Consider the following 15,613-nt stretch of genomic DNA (forward strand, 5'->3'; position numbering starts at 1 on the left):
ACACAAAAACATTCATTGATCTTGAGAGGCTATCTATCCGAAGACAAACAGATGAAGTCGATAAACTTTCATTTATTTGTCTATTTCGGAGAACAATTTACAAAACACTCTTATTTGCTATAATTGCTATATTTTATAATATCCGTTATTTTCTGTATACCTTTGACAATCTTTTGCTGTCACTTGCTCAACCTACTTTAATCGTATTATTCAATCATATATTAAAATATAATAGTTGGCTGGATTTACGTAACGTTATCATGTTATACAACTGAACTTAATGCCCCTCACTAACTAAACAAACAATACTATAAACACTTGACATAGTTTTGAAATCGGTTTGTATCATATTTAAGTACTTGACCCAGCGTTTACTTTATGAATGAATGAAACTTATACGTTAATTTATAAAAAGAAAATTTGATTTATCGCCCATTTTTCTCAATTTTGTGGTACATCAATAGTGTCAATTTCTAATTTGAACTACTCTTCTTTTTGGTTTCGTCTTGTATTATGAGTATGTCAGCAAACAGGAAACCAGAACTGTACGCTGATACACCATTCATGAAAAATATTATTTCATTGTATGTTTAAAATCATGTTCAGTGCAAAGTTGGCATAGGGGATGACATTAACAACAATATTAAATTTGCCATATGAATGACAGTTGATTCAAATTTATCAAAAATTGAATGTTTTTGTTTTGTTAAGAATTAGATACAACTTCATTAAAAAGCTTCCTAGGCTCTATTTATGCAACATTTATGGTTTCGTTTATTTAGAAATTTGAAATAAATGATTGAATCCTTCTCACCGCTAGAACATGATGTTTGTGATCTTTATCGTTATATTGCCTAATCTTTATCGTTATATTGTTTATGACCTTATTGTATAACGGATCCAACAAAATTCCGATTTAGGGCTTATGCTACTAAATGTTTTGCTATTGCACATGTACAGGTGGTGCGTATCTAACTATAATGACGAATATCTTATAGCATCACTTTGTTTGGCATTGAAATGTTTATTAGAGGTTCATTTTTATTTACAAAGTAGGAAATATTGCTCAACAAATGCCTTATGTATTATTAACAGTTTCTCTGCAAATGTTTATATACTGGTAAATGTTTTCTTTTTTATATAAATGTTTATGAAGCTTCTTTATTGTTTATATAAATGTTTATGTTATGTTAATATGTATTTTCAGCGGATAATGAATTGCTTGATAAACGACTGCTGTACTATGAACCGTTACATTATGATATAGACGACCTTCACCTTAGACATTCTCAAGTCGGCAAATCGGGAGACTTACTTCGTGTTAACTTTTATGCTTTCAATAGGTGAGTTGAAGAATGTTACTATGTTTTCTTTCACGAATATTGTTAATGTAAGCCATTAGACTGCATCTTATCGCCATACTTTTTGCAAAACTTATTATTAGGCGTATTTTGTGTCTAACATATCATTTACAAAGTTATGGCAAGTGTTCGGCGACACAGACGGGTACAAAATCTGTTTATTTTTAAAACATTAATGATATCATTTTCAGAAATTTCTCCCTTGAATTGAGAAGGAAGGGTCAATCAAATTCCAACATCATTCTTCATCATAAAAAGGAAATCACCACACCAGATCTTTCATTTGTTTACACGGGAAAAGATACAGGTAACGTCTCTTTTTATAACAAATATTAAAATACAAGTCCTGCTATAAATAGATGGACACAGATATGCATCTATTAGATGGAAAAATAAGAGAAAAGGCCACAGCAAGCATTGTACACATAACTAATTACATGCAATTGAAAATTGTAGTCCATCCTCGACAAACAATTGAAAGTGTAACATATCTCACCTCCCCAGCACCGGCTTAGGCAGCATACCGTTGCAATGGGTATTGAAATCAATGGTCAAGTGTGACCAGAAAATATACAAAATGTAATGGCAACAAGATTAAGTACGGGACAATTCCGATATATAATATTTTTCAAATTTATATGAATTGTTATTGAAATGAATGTCACTTAAAAGTTATAATAACAAAAATCATTTTGTTTGAGGGCAAGTTTATGCTCATCGCACTAGATCTTTAATATCCGTACACATGAAAAGATTTAGGCATGTCCCAATGTACCGACAGAAAGATATAAAAAAGTGCATCTAACGTTTATATCAAAGATACACACGCGTTGGTTCATTTCATTTAATATATCTTAGTATTTAAGAAATATACAGCCAGACAGTTTTTCTGGAGTCTATGAAGTGCATATCTGACTTTGCAACTTACCTTGTATGCAAATACTCACTTATATCCTAACCGCCTTTATTTTACCAAGGTACAGAAACGTCAAGCAGAAAAATAAACAATGGATGCATTTTCTACATATTAGAATGTATAATGTCCAATGTATTAAAATGATATATTTTCTATGGGTGAAATTTGGAATATATTTTCCCGAAATATGATAACATTTTGTACATTTTTACGAGCAGATTTAAACAAATATAAAATTTGAGAATTCATTGCACATTTATAGATAATGCGCAATTGAGATATTTCAAAAATATTCCACAAATATTATAAAAACATAAAATAAGTTTATTGTTTATCTTCGTTTGATGTTGAAAGATAAATTTCATTGCTGTAAATTGTTTTTAATTTGTTTGTATTTGATACGATCCTGCTGCCAACTGTTTGTACCTATTAATGGATTTCAACCTTGAAATAATATAAACAAATTATAAATGTTTCATGTCAAATTGTCAACAGTTTCTTAACTGATATAATTGTTTTTTGTTGTTGTATTTTTAAAAAAAAACAACTGTGGGTTATGAATATAAGTGTAAGTTTTCATGGGCTTATCAGGCAGGTAATGATGTTTATTTATTCACTTATCATATTTTACGGATTTTATCGGGAACTACGTCACACAAAATTTATTTGTTTATTAAAAACAAGTTTGTTTAGGAACAGTGGAAGCTTGATTCAAACACGTGAAAGATGAAAAGAAGAAAGAAAAAAAGAGTGAAATAATATTGAAATACTCTAATCAGTTAAACAAATGGATGTTTTCTTTTATGTTGTTATTTTTAAGTGTATGTACGAGATCAATATATTTGATAAGTTCAAGCAATTTATGCTTTCATTTCTATGATATTTTAGCAATTAAAATAATTGAATTGTTTCTACTTGAATGTCGTATTCTAAAGATTGTTATGTCTAAATGCCCATTATGCCTCACAAACTCTATCATTCTTATTTCTCAAGATCTTTTTTATTTTTTTATATCTTGTTAAAGTTTCAAAAAATACTCATTTGGCACAATGATGAATTATCTTTTATTTCATTTGTTCTGTTGGCATTGGGAATAATCGAGTTGAATGAGTACTTTGTATGGAAGTCAAAAAACTACTTTGTTTTCATTTTGCTACCTTTACATGACCAATTACTGCACATTCAGCACATTCTCCAGTTATTAATATCTAATATAATCTTTACCCATTATTAAACATATTTTGACAATTAAAAACATATGAATTTCTGAGGCAAAATGTTAATTATATATAGATAAATATATGTTGCCAAATAAGTCTTAGCTGCGGCTGTGTCGTTCCTCGTGATTAATGTAGCGTCTGTCTGAATATATACAAAATTTATACTACCCTTAAGGCAAAGGTGAACAATATTTAATATATTTTATCTATGTATGAACATTTTACAGAAATAACAACAAAAACATTGATTCAAGCACCTTTAAGTGTTGAAAATTGAGTACCGTTCAATCAGGTGTTAGGGGGTGTGAGGAATGTTGCACTTTTTCATTATCCCTACAGACCAAAACTAAGTCTGCAATTTTCATGTAATTTTCACGACTTTAATGCTTCCGAGGGATCACCCTTTCTCCAGATATCTAATCCCCAACTTATTCAATTCAATTGACTTAGTACGAGAAGGTTTGCTTTCAAACGGCCAATGATTGTCCTCTCGTTCTTTCCTATAATGATGTTTGTGGTATTTCTCGATACAGAGACACTGAGAAATCACTATATGACCTTTACACATTGTCGTGACTTTACATAATGATACAAAATAATGTGGACACTTCTCCATTAAATATGTGTATGTGTTAAATTGTTATGTAAGTGAATAAGCTTATTTTAAGCAATATTTGTTGAAAATTACATATGCATTACGTTATAAAATCACACTAGTTTTCAAGACATTTATCAATGTATCGCATAATTACTGTCAAAATTGTCGTAGTTGAGAACTACTTTATCAAGCTATTGTGGTACTATCTTGACAATCTTCAAAATTGTTAACAATCTACTAGGTTGTAAGTTATCTATGACAAGGTCTTAAATATTTATGTTAAAAATGGTTGCAAGGATAGAAATATTTTAATAGATTATCTAAATTTTCTTGTTTTAGTTATAGTTTACGTCCTACAATCGTCTAACAATAAACAGTGTGCAACACACGTTATAATTTCAGATGAAGAACGCAAAAATAAAACAAACGGGAAAAAGAACAATAAATATAAAAAAAGAAAAGAAAGAAAGAGTTGAATATGTTGCCGTTAATATATATCATATGTTTGTTTATTTTTTTGTTTTGGTTTAGTTAGATTCTACTATGTTCGTGCAAAACTAAAGCAATGAACTATATCATTTATAAGATTATAGCTCTTTTATGTTTGTGTATCAAGTAGTCTTATTTTTCTATTTATAGATCATTCCGGAAGTGAAGCAAGTTTGGCTGTGATCAATGGAACATTGCAGGGAAAAATAATTCTTCCTGGTGAAACAATTTATCATGTAGTTCCAAGTTCGTGGTTGTTTAAATCAGTGCCATACTTTCATACTGTGATATATTCAGAAAAAGATTATATATGGTGAGTGTTAATTCCCATATGGGTCCGTTTTAGTTTTTATAATTGTTTCACACATAAATTGTCCCTGTCATCTTTTCGCCACCCTTATGTTCACTCCCGGTTTTGGTTTGGTGCCTTCTGGGTGTCCTGCTGTGGTAGCTTGGGCTACGTCCTGTGAACGTTGCCTTTGCATTGTTGAATTTTATTCTCGTCTTTTATAGCTTTGAACAAACAATAAAATAAAGTTAATAGCAAGATATATTTAAACTTCATGAACAATTCATGGAGATTTCGGTTAATATTTTAATTGATTTGTTGTAATTTTAAATGAATGATATTGTCTACCGTACACCAATTTATTCGAAATATACTCATCGCGCGCACAAAACAGGTGAACAACAAATTTAACGAAACGGACAGTTCATCTTACTCAACATTGTTATTGAGATTACTCGAACTGAATAATTAAAAGTCTATCTTAAATTCGCAGAGATGGAGACTTTAAAGTTGTCTCCATGTATGCAGGCCAAATTCTATTCCACCATGAAAAAGTTTTGCAATACTGACTCCGTTACTTTTTCAGGAATCATACTTACCATTCGGATACATCAATTCCTTTTGGAGGTTCAAGTCAGAGTCAGGTATGTCCAGTTTTAATGAAAATAATTTTTTCGTGTAATACAAAATATATGTTTTAAGTTTCTTACATAAAAACTTATTTTGTATTGAATGCTTTGCTTGATACTGATTAAATACTAGTAGTTAGTAGTTATTTGTTTGATAAAAAAGATACTTTGTTTTATGTGACTTAAGTTTTTCCTAGCTATACTATGAGAAGACTACTCATGTGTTTTTCAAATGATAAAGATTGCAGGACTGGTTTTGTCATTCATTCTTTATGACTTTCGAAAATTTTATCAAATGATAAAGATTGCACGATTTGGTTTTACAGGACATGTATAAAAAGCCAAGAGGCCGGCGGAAAAGAGATTTAATTCCACCATCACAAGGACAAGACCATCATGTATGTACAGTCAAGCTGACAACTGACAAAACTGTCTGGAAATATTTCATGAGTTTAGATCAGGTATGAATGTTTTGACCATAAAATTTTACATTTAAATGATAAAAGTTTTCTAATTCACACGAAAATTATAGATGCCGGTAGTTGATTTTGATACACGAGGACCAAGAATTTTGAACGTATATCTATTCATTTAGTGGTTGAGATTGAATTATTAAGCATGTGCAAAAGAAAAGTAAATTATGGTTCAAAATAACTGAACTCTTAATTTACTTAATAATGCAAATAAAGGCGAAAGGCGAAATATTCATTTACAAAAAATACAATTTGTATATATTCTATTCAACATGATTATGATTTGTTTCTAATATTCAATCATCTAATTTCACATTGTTTTCCTATCTTGTTTTATGCAGAGCGAGGACCGCAGTCGTTACGACATATTGTACATGTTGGAAAATCACGTGACGGAAGCAAATAAAATCTTCAAAAATACAGAATTTACCTTAAATCAAGGTAAAAAGACGGAAGAAAATTTGAAAGGAATACAATTCGAGATAAGGAAAATAAAGGTACATGCACATCCTTTGTTAAAATGATAAGTCATGGAAACTATGCTATGTGTTTTCTTTTTTTTCCTTTTTAGTGTGTTTTTTTTATCATGCTTTAATTTTTTGAACCGCACTCTCTTAAAGTGACATTATGCTTATTCAAGGGTATACATGGTGTGAACAGGTGAAAGTTAAAATAAGTTTTTGTATAGCCATAATTCCTTTTAATTTAATAATTTACTTCATATAAACAATGAATAACCATCGCATTGATACAGAATTTCTGTAAATATCAATTAGAACTTACCTGAAACATTGAGTTTATAAAGAAGTGGGGCAGTCTTTTTATATTTTAGGTAGATTTTAAATTTTATCCTTAACATTTTCCAAAATAAACTGTTGGTCAAACACCATTTTAACAGTCAATCTTTTGAAATAAAAAGTCAATTCAGCTCAACTTGACTATGAAAATATGAGCATAATGTCACTTTAATGTGTTTTACTGGTGTTATACAAGGGATATATCCTGTGTGCTACATTATTATGCAAATATCTTGACAATGACATCTACAAACCATATTTTGTTCATACTTTAAACTTGACAGCTATCATTTACCAAATAGATTATGACAGATATCGATTGTGAAGACGAGGGTAAATCGGTGCTATGCAATGAAGATCTTGACGGTCAATCACTACTTTACCAATTTTCTGACGAAGAACACGACATTTTCTATTATGACAATGTTCCTGAAGCTGATAATATTGGTGGAGGTAAGATGATATAATATTGTAGACATAGTTAACAATAATCACATTTTTCACAAAGTTTCTTTACCGTAGTTTATTTACCGTATATATACATATCTACTTACGCATTATTCATGCGGATTTTCAAACTATTCTATATTCTATAAACTATATGCATGTATGCATGTCATTCGTAACCCAACCCAATTCTTTGAAGTATTGTATGATTCAACAAGGGATACGTACCAGCCATGTTTAAACGTTTAGTTGTCCCTGCTTCGTTGTTCAATAAAAGTGATTTGTATTTGCACAGAAACAAAAAAAGCCTTAACTTTAGTCTAACAGGCATTCCAAGGTTTGGCATAAATTGACACAGCTGATTGTCCCATGAGGGCAGAGAATTTACCAAAAGTTTTGCCGGTCTTGAAAGACAATGTCTCTGCTTTTCTGCGGAGTAAGGGATGAGGAGACTGGGTTGCAAATGACTGATGCAGTAATAAATGTAATGACTTTCAAATCCCATATTATGTTTCTTACTTATTTCACTTTCATATTTCACACAGATGACTATACATACAGCTATGCTTATCCTGAAGAAGAAATCGAATATTGTTTGTCATTTCTCATCACTGCAAGAGTTTTGTATGTCAACAAAGAAAGTCCACTTCTCGGCTTGGCTTTCTCGGCGCTCGATGGTAAATATTTCGTTGCCTTTAATATAGATCTGTATGTTTTGACCAATATACAATATTCCATCATTTCAAAGAACACAACCACATGCCGGATCTGTTTATAACAAAGGTTTATGATTCGTAAATGATAATGTTTATCAGGTATATCACTTTTCTACGCTTAATACGCTTTCTTTATTCCACACCTTTTATTTTTTAGTTTGATAATATTTTATAGCATATTTGAATTTACATCAATTCCTTTACATCAACATAATTACACTCACTACAAAAGGGTTGACCAAAGGTTTTTGAAACATTCTCGTGGGCCTTTCCTTGTACTTTTGAGTATTCATTTGTCAATGCCTGAACTGGATCAATGTGTACGTTCTTTTTTTACAGATGGAGGGATTTGTTCGAGTCAAAACAATGGATTCATCACATTATTTCAAGAAAGAACACAAGCTTTGCCGGCACTTGTTACACAGTTAGTGTTTACACATGAGGTTGCGCATGGATTCGGCGCATTAGTATGTATATGAGTTGATTTCTATTCTATTCAAACTGTAAAACTGTAAACTAATTTGATTTCATATTATATGTCATACAGTTGTACAGCTTCATTGTCACTCTTTACAAAATGGCAGATGTACATCCCCTCAACAGAAAATGCCTTAAAGATAGATACTAAATATTATTCACAAGCAAATATAGATTGCTTAATGCTAATATTATATAAGTCGCTAGGCGAGTGTTATTAAGCAAACAAAAATAACCCGTTCATCACGGTCATATAACATTTCAAACGTATAACGGTCATACAACATTTCAAAAGTATTAAACGTATTTACGAGTATACTACTAAATTATTACATTTTTATAAAAACAAGTAATTTAAAGGTCTTTCAGTAGCATGTATAAACAAACGTCATGATTACCCACTAAAAACCGACCTTGCAAACGTGCAGCATTATACTTTCTGTGCTGAAAAAATGGATAACTTTTGCAAAATTCTAATTTTAATAAATAAATTTTAGCACGACGATATGAAGCAATGTTCGGAATACAACTTAAAAGAAGAGCCAGCAGACGGATATTATCTGATGCATAAAATTGCTCAACGTGGAGACAAACCCAATCATTATAAACTATCACAATGTAGTCTCAAGTACATCTCCGAAACACTTTCCCGTAAAAAATCTCGCATATGCTTTACAGGTTCGTTCTATCTGAAATACAATAAGTATAGTAAATAGACCTTTTGAAAAACTTATTTTAGTTTAAAGCGCTCCTTTTGTGATACCCATCCTTTTTAAGACATTTTCTCTTTTTTGAGAAATACATGCGCTATGCCAACAAAATACATTTTGACTATTAGTATCAGGCAAAACGTTTGAAGTGAAAGTTTATAAAAATAAAATTCTGCAAAATTCTAATTGGGCGTCATAAATATTCAGTTACCGAATTACAAAATTGATATTTAGCCAAACATTCCAAATAGTAAAGATTTACCAAATTAATATCAAATGATATATTTCAACATGTAGTGAGTGACAACTGATATATTTAGTCGTATTTTAAACGGGAAATAACAAGATTAATGTTCAGCCATATAGTACAATAGCTAGATAGTCACCAAACTATTATGTAGCTAATGAATTGTAATCGATAGAGAGTTTGTAACTGTAATGACCAATATATTTCAACAGATAGTGAGTTACCATATTGTGGTAATGGTATAGTTGATGACGGGGAGGAGTGTGACTGCGGTAACGATTGTGAAACTGATTTAGATAATTGTTGTCATTCCAACAATGCAACTGGCGGTTTGAGATGTACACTGAAAGATGGGGCGAAATGCAGGTATAACATTTAGTTACTTTTTTGTGTGTAATCCAAAACAAAATTCCAACATACAGTATACTTTTTTAAGTGGTGGCATCACCTGGCATTGTACAAGGTGCAACAAAGATGACCTATCAAAAATTTTGTTTGGATCCTTATTCATTTTAGATAAAACTTTTTGTTTTTAAACACATTTTATGTTACAGATTATCAATTACAGCATAATATGTAGCGTACATAGAATTCAACTTAAGCCGGTGACAGGGGCGTTGGAAGCTTGCTGTCTTCCTTTATAAACGATTTCTACATCGCAAATAGTCCATGCTGAGTGGTTTTACCATAAATCTTCTATAAAGAGATACTTTTATTCATCATTCAATATTTGCATGCTTTTTCTTTTTATTTTAGCCCAAGCCAAGGACCATGTTGTGACAGCAATTTTTGTCAATTTATAAATCGTACACAGAATTTCGTATGCCAGAACCCCAAACCATGTGTTGACGAATTATTCTGCCAATATCCTTTCAATTATAAAATATATTTGCAAGTCATCAGAGAACAAAAGAACAGGATTTGTACATAGTACGAAATACATTATTTAAATACATTATACAACTTTTATTTTGCATGAATAATCATAAAATTTTAATGACAATAGTCTTAAAGTAGGTACAGTAATCACAATTTTAGTTACAATGGTCATGATATGTCTTTTTTTAAATGGCGAGCTTGCATTTTTTTCGTTATACCTAAAGAACCATCACAGTCAAATCTAATATGCAATGCATTTGTTTTTCTTTTACATGCTACTGATATATTTCTCAAGAAAAGTATTAAAAAACATAGTTTGGAAAGCTAAATTACTAGTTTTTAAGAGGCTTCGAGATTAGTTAGACCCTTAACTAGTTGTCACTGGGGAAATATATGGAGCACAATGTCCGCCACCAAACAAACATCAACAAAGAGAGGATGGCTTCATCTGTAGTGGTAATGGACGTGTTTGTGATGCAGGCGTAAGACATATATCATATATCCTAAGCGAAATTTGTCTTATTTTTTTAAGTTATAAGGACACATGCTATATATTTCTTTTAGATATATTACGTAATTGTTTTTGTAAGACAATATTTCGGTAAAGATTCACATTTGTCAATCTTAAGATTAGAGACACACTGTCACAAATTTCATTCATTTATTGATTTTTTGTTAGACACACGATCTATATTTTATGAATTAATGTATTTTGTGCAATACTATTACATTAAATCAGTATTGCATCGAAGAAAAAGGCAATTACCTTTGTCGCATGACTGTTTTAGAATGTTAAGCGTTTATTAACACAGATTATTCGTAACAGTTATTAATTTTCTATCTTCTAGAGCTGCAATGCATCTATATGTAAATTGATACAATGGAGGGAATGTCAGATGTCCAACAACAATGATAAATTAACAATACAAGAGAAAGAAGATCTATGTTATATTGGATGTCGTAAGTGTATTTTCTACCTGTATTTGTCTTTTTTGTTGTCGTTTTATTTGTGGTAGTAGGTGAACGAAAAAGATATTACATGTACTATTTCATTTCATAAATAACTAATTTCATTTACTTTTAATTGACTTATATGATAAATTTTCCTTTCTTTTTTAATAATGATCATAGGCCTTCTATTTTGCTTGCCTCTGATACTGAGCTAAGTCAAATAACCTTTTCTAAATTACAAAACAGTTTTTTTTGTATTTGACCAGTGTAACTTATGACTTTTGTATGACGATTATTCAGAATTTCATATGACTCTTATACATTTGAACACAATATTTCAATACGGATTATACCATACCACTATATTCATTTATTGACATTTATTACACATGATACATTTCAGGAAAAAAGAAATCGTACGAATGCATCAGTTCACATGATAGATCAAAAGTTAAACAGCACATAGAGTTTATGAATTTATTGTCTAACATTTCTACTGATAATACAATACTTCCTGTACAACTCCCACCTGGTGAGTTTACTGACTTACTTAATATCTCGTCAGGTTCTTCATTAATGCTGTTATCAAAAGAGTCATTTTAAACAACCACCTTTATAAATAATGTACGATAAATTACCAAAAAACGTACTTTTCATACAAGGCATTAAGGAATAACTTATTTCGTTATACTATAATAATAGTAACGAAAAGGCGATGTCTGCATTTTTATACATTTATTATTTCCACATCGTTTTCAATGTTTAGATACAGTCATTGATTTACATTTGCACTGTCAAATACATTCTACATGTACGGTGCCTATCTCATGATAACAAAATAACCTTATACTATAAATACAAATCGCACTTTTAATGACTATTTTATTAAATCTCAAAACAAATACATAATGCTACGTGCACTCTCCTTAGACAATATTTTAGCTTTTACCTAATGCTTCATAAAATACTCTCTTGTACATCTGTCTTCAGGGACACCTTGTAACAAAAACAGGGGGTACTGTGATGTTTTCAACAGATGTCGGGGTGCAAACCCTGACACGCCATTGGCGAGATTAAGACAATGTTTCGCAAGCGGTGAATGTGGTGAACATATTTTATATATTTTACGGGTAAGTTTAGGAATTTCAAATATTGAAATAATATATTTAACAATAATAACAACAGATCTAGCCTTCCATGGCAACATTAATGGAATACCCAACTTTAAAATTCTCAGTTAAATATCAATAAAGTTTATTTAATTTATGAAATACTAAATATGTGTATTTAGTATCTTTCTATAATGCGTTTTATCATGTTTGAAACTTTTAATTTTAGGATATCTAACAATGTTTATTTTGATTCTAATTGTCTTTATTATCAAACTAATCTGCTTGATGTTTTGTATATTCGGTACATCTGGAAGATCAAATGCGACATTATTTGATATTATAAAACTCTCCCAAAGTCTTGCTCATGTTTATGTTTTTATTGTTCTAATGAAATTTAGAACACATAACTGTGAATGTTGTCAGAAAGCGGACTTAAATTTTTAGTCTAAAATACTTTTAGAGAAGATTTTAAAACTATATACTGATTTTCCCGTGTCTAAATTTAAAACCAAATGAATAAGATATAACATTAACTTATAAATGTAAAATTATTTTCAGGTATACTGGTGGGCTGTTATACTCTGCTCTATCGCTGGCTTAGTTTTATTTTGGTTATTTGTCAAATGCTGCGCTGTACATACTAAAAGCAGTAATCCGGAAGTAGAATTACGTCACCCTCACAGATCTGTTCGCCAATCAGTTACAAGTGTCAGAGATTCTGTTGTTCATCCTCAGAAAACATTTCGTGCTTCAGTTAGGAGTGTCCGTGGATCTTTAAGGAGTTTTAGTGGCACGATGAGAAATGCTCGAGATTCATTTAGACGTATGAACAGTCGACCAGTGACTAGCGATTTTGATTTAAAGAAAATTGAAGAGGAATTAGAAGTTCTTAATAAAAATCCGTCCACAAATGTTGAAGATGTGTTTCTGTAAGATAAACAAAGTTTGTTTATTTAAGGATGGATGACATAACAAGTGTTTCCTCACAGGGTAATTTATGAAATGCTTTTAAAAAGATGTATTGAGTTCAAATCACGTGATAATATAACATGTATAATTAACTTATACTAACAAATATATAAATATCATGTTGTTTCATTTTTTAAAACAGCAGTATTACTTGACAATACAATACATCTTTCTTTATTTGGTAGTGGTTGTGTAAAAATATCCTTAATTTATAGACTTAAAACTGAATACGTAATGTAGAACTAGTTATGAACATTCTTTTGTCAAGCATGGGCTTACATTGAGGAATACAGTATTAACTTGGACAGCAATTTAGAAGGAGTTTTCTTGTTCCAGTGAGTGTTCAAAGAAAACCGTTATGTTACTGTTATATTACACAACATACAATGTTTCAATTACAATGTATATGTATGTATGTGTTCTAGGCTTATCGAGAGTCCATCCTCCTTTTCAGGCACTGAGAGTTAGGAAACCCTGACGTTTCACCATTAATTTCCTTTAATGTATCTACCAAAAAGTGACCTATAAATATTGAATTCAGTAATTCACTGAATGATACTAAATAATTATGTATACACATTGATTTTTGTCAATTATATGCTACATCTAGTTGCAGATATGATAGTCATTCCGATGAATGTTGATTGAAGACAATATGTTTAGGTTTAGAATATTTTAGATTAGTTGTAACAAGTTATCTCGACATTTTATTTAATATTTTGGATGTGCAATGTCCATTTTTGTCATTTTGAATTTAGGTGTTGTACTTTTTTATTTTAATACTTTCATTACAGATTTCACAACATAATGGTTTGCTTCAATTATCCAAACTAGGAAATCCAAGATGAAATTCATCATCATCATCGTCATCATCATCATTATCATCATTATCATCATCTTCATCATCATCATCTTCATCATCAACACCATTTTCATCATTGTTTTGTTAGTCAATTGAAAAAAAATGAAATCAAAATGGGTCAATTGTTCGGAAGAGTCTTTCAAAACATAGTCATATATTTGTAAATATCATTATCCGTACTACTGTCCACAAAGGTCTGTATATACTTACTTTATGGTTGACAACGATTTATAAGATTTTTCTGAACGCTTTAAATTGATATTTATGCTAATCATTCATTATAAATTGTCCATGTAGAAAAAATATTTTTATTTAAGATAAACAAAATTCATTTTTTTACAAACATGGTACACCTCTTACAATGAAACTTGTGTTTTTCCAATAAGAATAACTCTGACTCTCATAACAAAGTACCAATAGATTTTACAAAAATTTTGTGATACTAGAATAACATGGTTTTTCAATTTATAAATGTGGTGAATCAGGTAAGTCTGCACTTCTATGCAGTCCTGTCTTTCCAGACGCTATAATGTTGGTAGCTCATTTTCTGTTGAAATCCCTTAATGGACTCTTCAAAGTGAAACTTAAATAATGTTTCATTAGTACAATGGTAATATTATCAATAATGAATTTTAAAATAAGTGTATGTGAACATTATTATTTTAGACGTTGATGTATTCATTTTCGTTATGTTTTTCCCCAATTGTTTTTCCCCATTTAAGTCAATGCTTACACATATTTTATTTTTTAAGGATCTTTATCATTTAACATTTAAACATAAAGCTTTATATTTTTGTAAATAACATAATATCATGTAATAATATTTTCATTAAACATTGTTAATAGTCTTAACTTAATTCATTGACTTCACAATATGTAATAATTTGATGTTTCATTTTAAATTATTACTATGGACTTTTGTCCATTGTGCCAGATAACAAAATATTTACCGTTTTTTACAAATGTTTTTGTATATTTTTTTCAAAATAAATATTTTTAACAAAAATACTAATATTATATAGTTTATTAGTTTTCATTTTATATGAAAAAAGAGGAAATTTTATTTCAAAATCGACACCGCTCTGATGAGTATGGATAATGCACATTAATCCTTTCATCTGTAGATCTTGTTTGATTTACAACTATATCATTCTCCGTAATTTAATACATATGGATTGTTCTAATAAATACAATTTCGACCTTTGAAGGTACAGATTCTATTTTGAGATATGTATTTTCATCAAATTGCGACATTTCATTAAAAGCTGCATGCCTCACGATGAGCCAGATGTTTTTTTCTAGAAAATTAAATTTGAGAAAAAATATAGAAGTAAAAAATAAATTCAGATTCAAGTAATACTTCATGTTATGTGCGATTAAGAACTGATTTTGCAGTATTTATTACAATATTTCTTCTGTGTGTCTATCGCAGTAAGGCTGTTTTAACTTATTTTGAGCTCTTTTTGGTAAT

The 15,613-nt window shown here is 30.1% G+C and overlaps 1 protein-coding gene across 3 annotated transcripts in view; it reads left to right on the plus strand.

Annotated features, from left to right (window-relative positions):
* LOC132744168 (disintegrin and metalloproteinase domain-containing protein 10-like) overlaps positions 1–15,148 on the plus strand; it is a 29,122-nt gene extending 13,974 nt beyond the window's left edge. For all 3 annotated transcript variants that reach the window (XM_060732787.1, XM_060732786.1, XM_060732788.1), the window contains exons 2-18: positions 1,208–1,343; positions 1,553–1,668; positions 4,735–4,897; positions 5,460–5,517; positions 5,829–5,963; positions 6,317–6,472; positions 7,075–7,225; positions 7,765–7,896; positions 8,275–8,402; positions 8,910–9,090; positions 9,582–9,735; positions 10,126–10,233; positions 10,631–10,730; positions 11,097–11,208; positions 11,603–11,731; positions 12,190–12,329; positions 12,870–15,148. In XM_060732787.1, coding sequence (XP_060588770.1) covers positions 1,208–1,343; positions 1,553–1,668; positions 4,735–4,897; positions 5,460–5,517; positions 5,829–5,963; positions 6,317–6,472; positions 7,075–7,225; positions 7,765–7,896; positions 8,275–8,402; positions 8,910–9,090; positions 9,582–9,735; positions 10,126–10,233; positions 10,631–10,730; positions 11,097–11,208; positions 11,603–11,731; positions 12,190–12,329; positions 12,870–13,244 — 2,474 coding nt within the window. In that variant the 3' untranslated portion in view covers positions 13,245–15,148. The remainder of the gene's footprint in view (positions 1–1,207; positions 1,344–1,552; positions 1,669–4,734; positions 4,898–5,459; positions 5,518–5,828; positions 5,964–6,316; positions 6,473–7,074; positions 7,226–7,764; positions 7,897–8,274; positions 8,403–8,909; positions 9,091–9,581; positions 9,736–10,125; positions 10,234–10,630; positions 10,731–11,096; positions 11,209–11,602; positions 11,732–12,189; positions 12,330–12,869) is intronic.
* The last annotated feature ends 465 nt before the right edge of the window (positions 15,149–15,613 follow it).

The sequence above is a fragment of the Ruditapes philippinarum genome, unplaced genomic scaffold (assembly GCF_026571515.1).
Source record: "Ruditapes philippinarum isolate M1 unplaced genomic scaffold, ASM2657151v2 ctg4166_1_1_1_1, whole genome shotgun sequence".
In the NCBI taxonomy this organism is placed as follows: domain Eukaryota; kingdom Metazoa; phylum Mollusca; class Bivalvia; order Venerida; family Veneridae; genus Ruditapes; species Ruditapes philippinarum.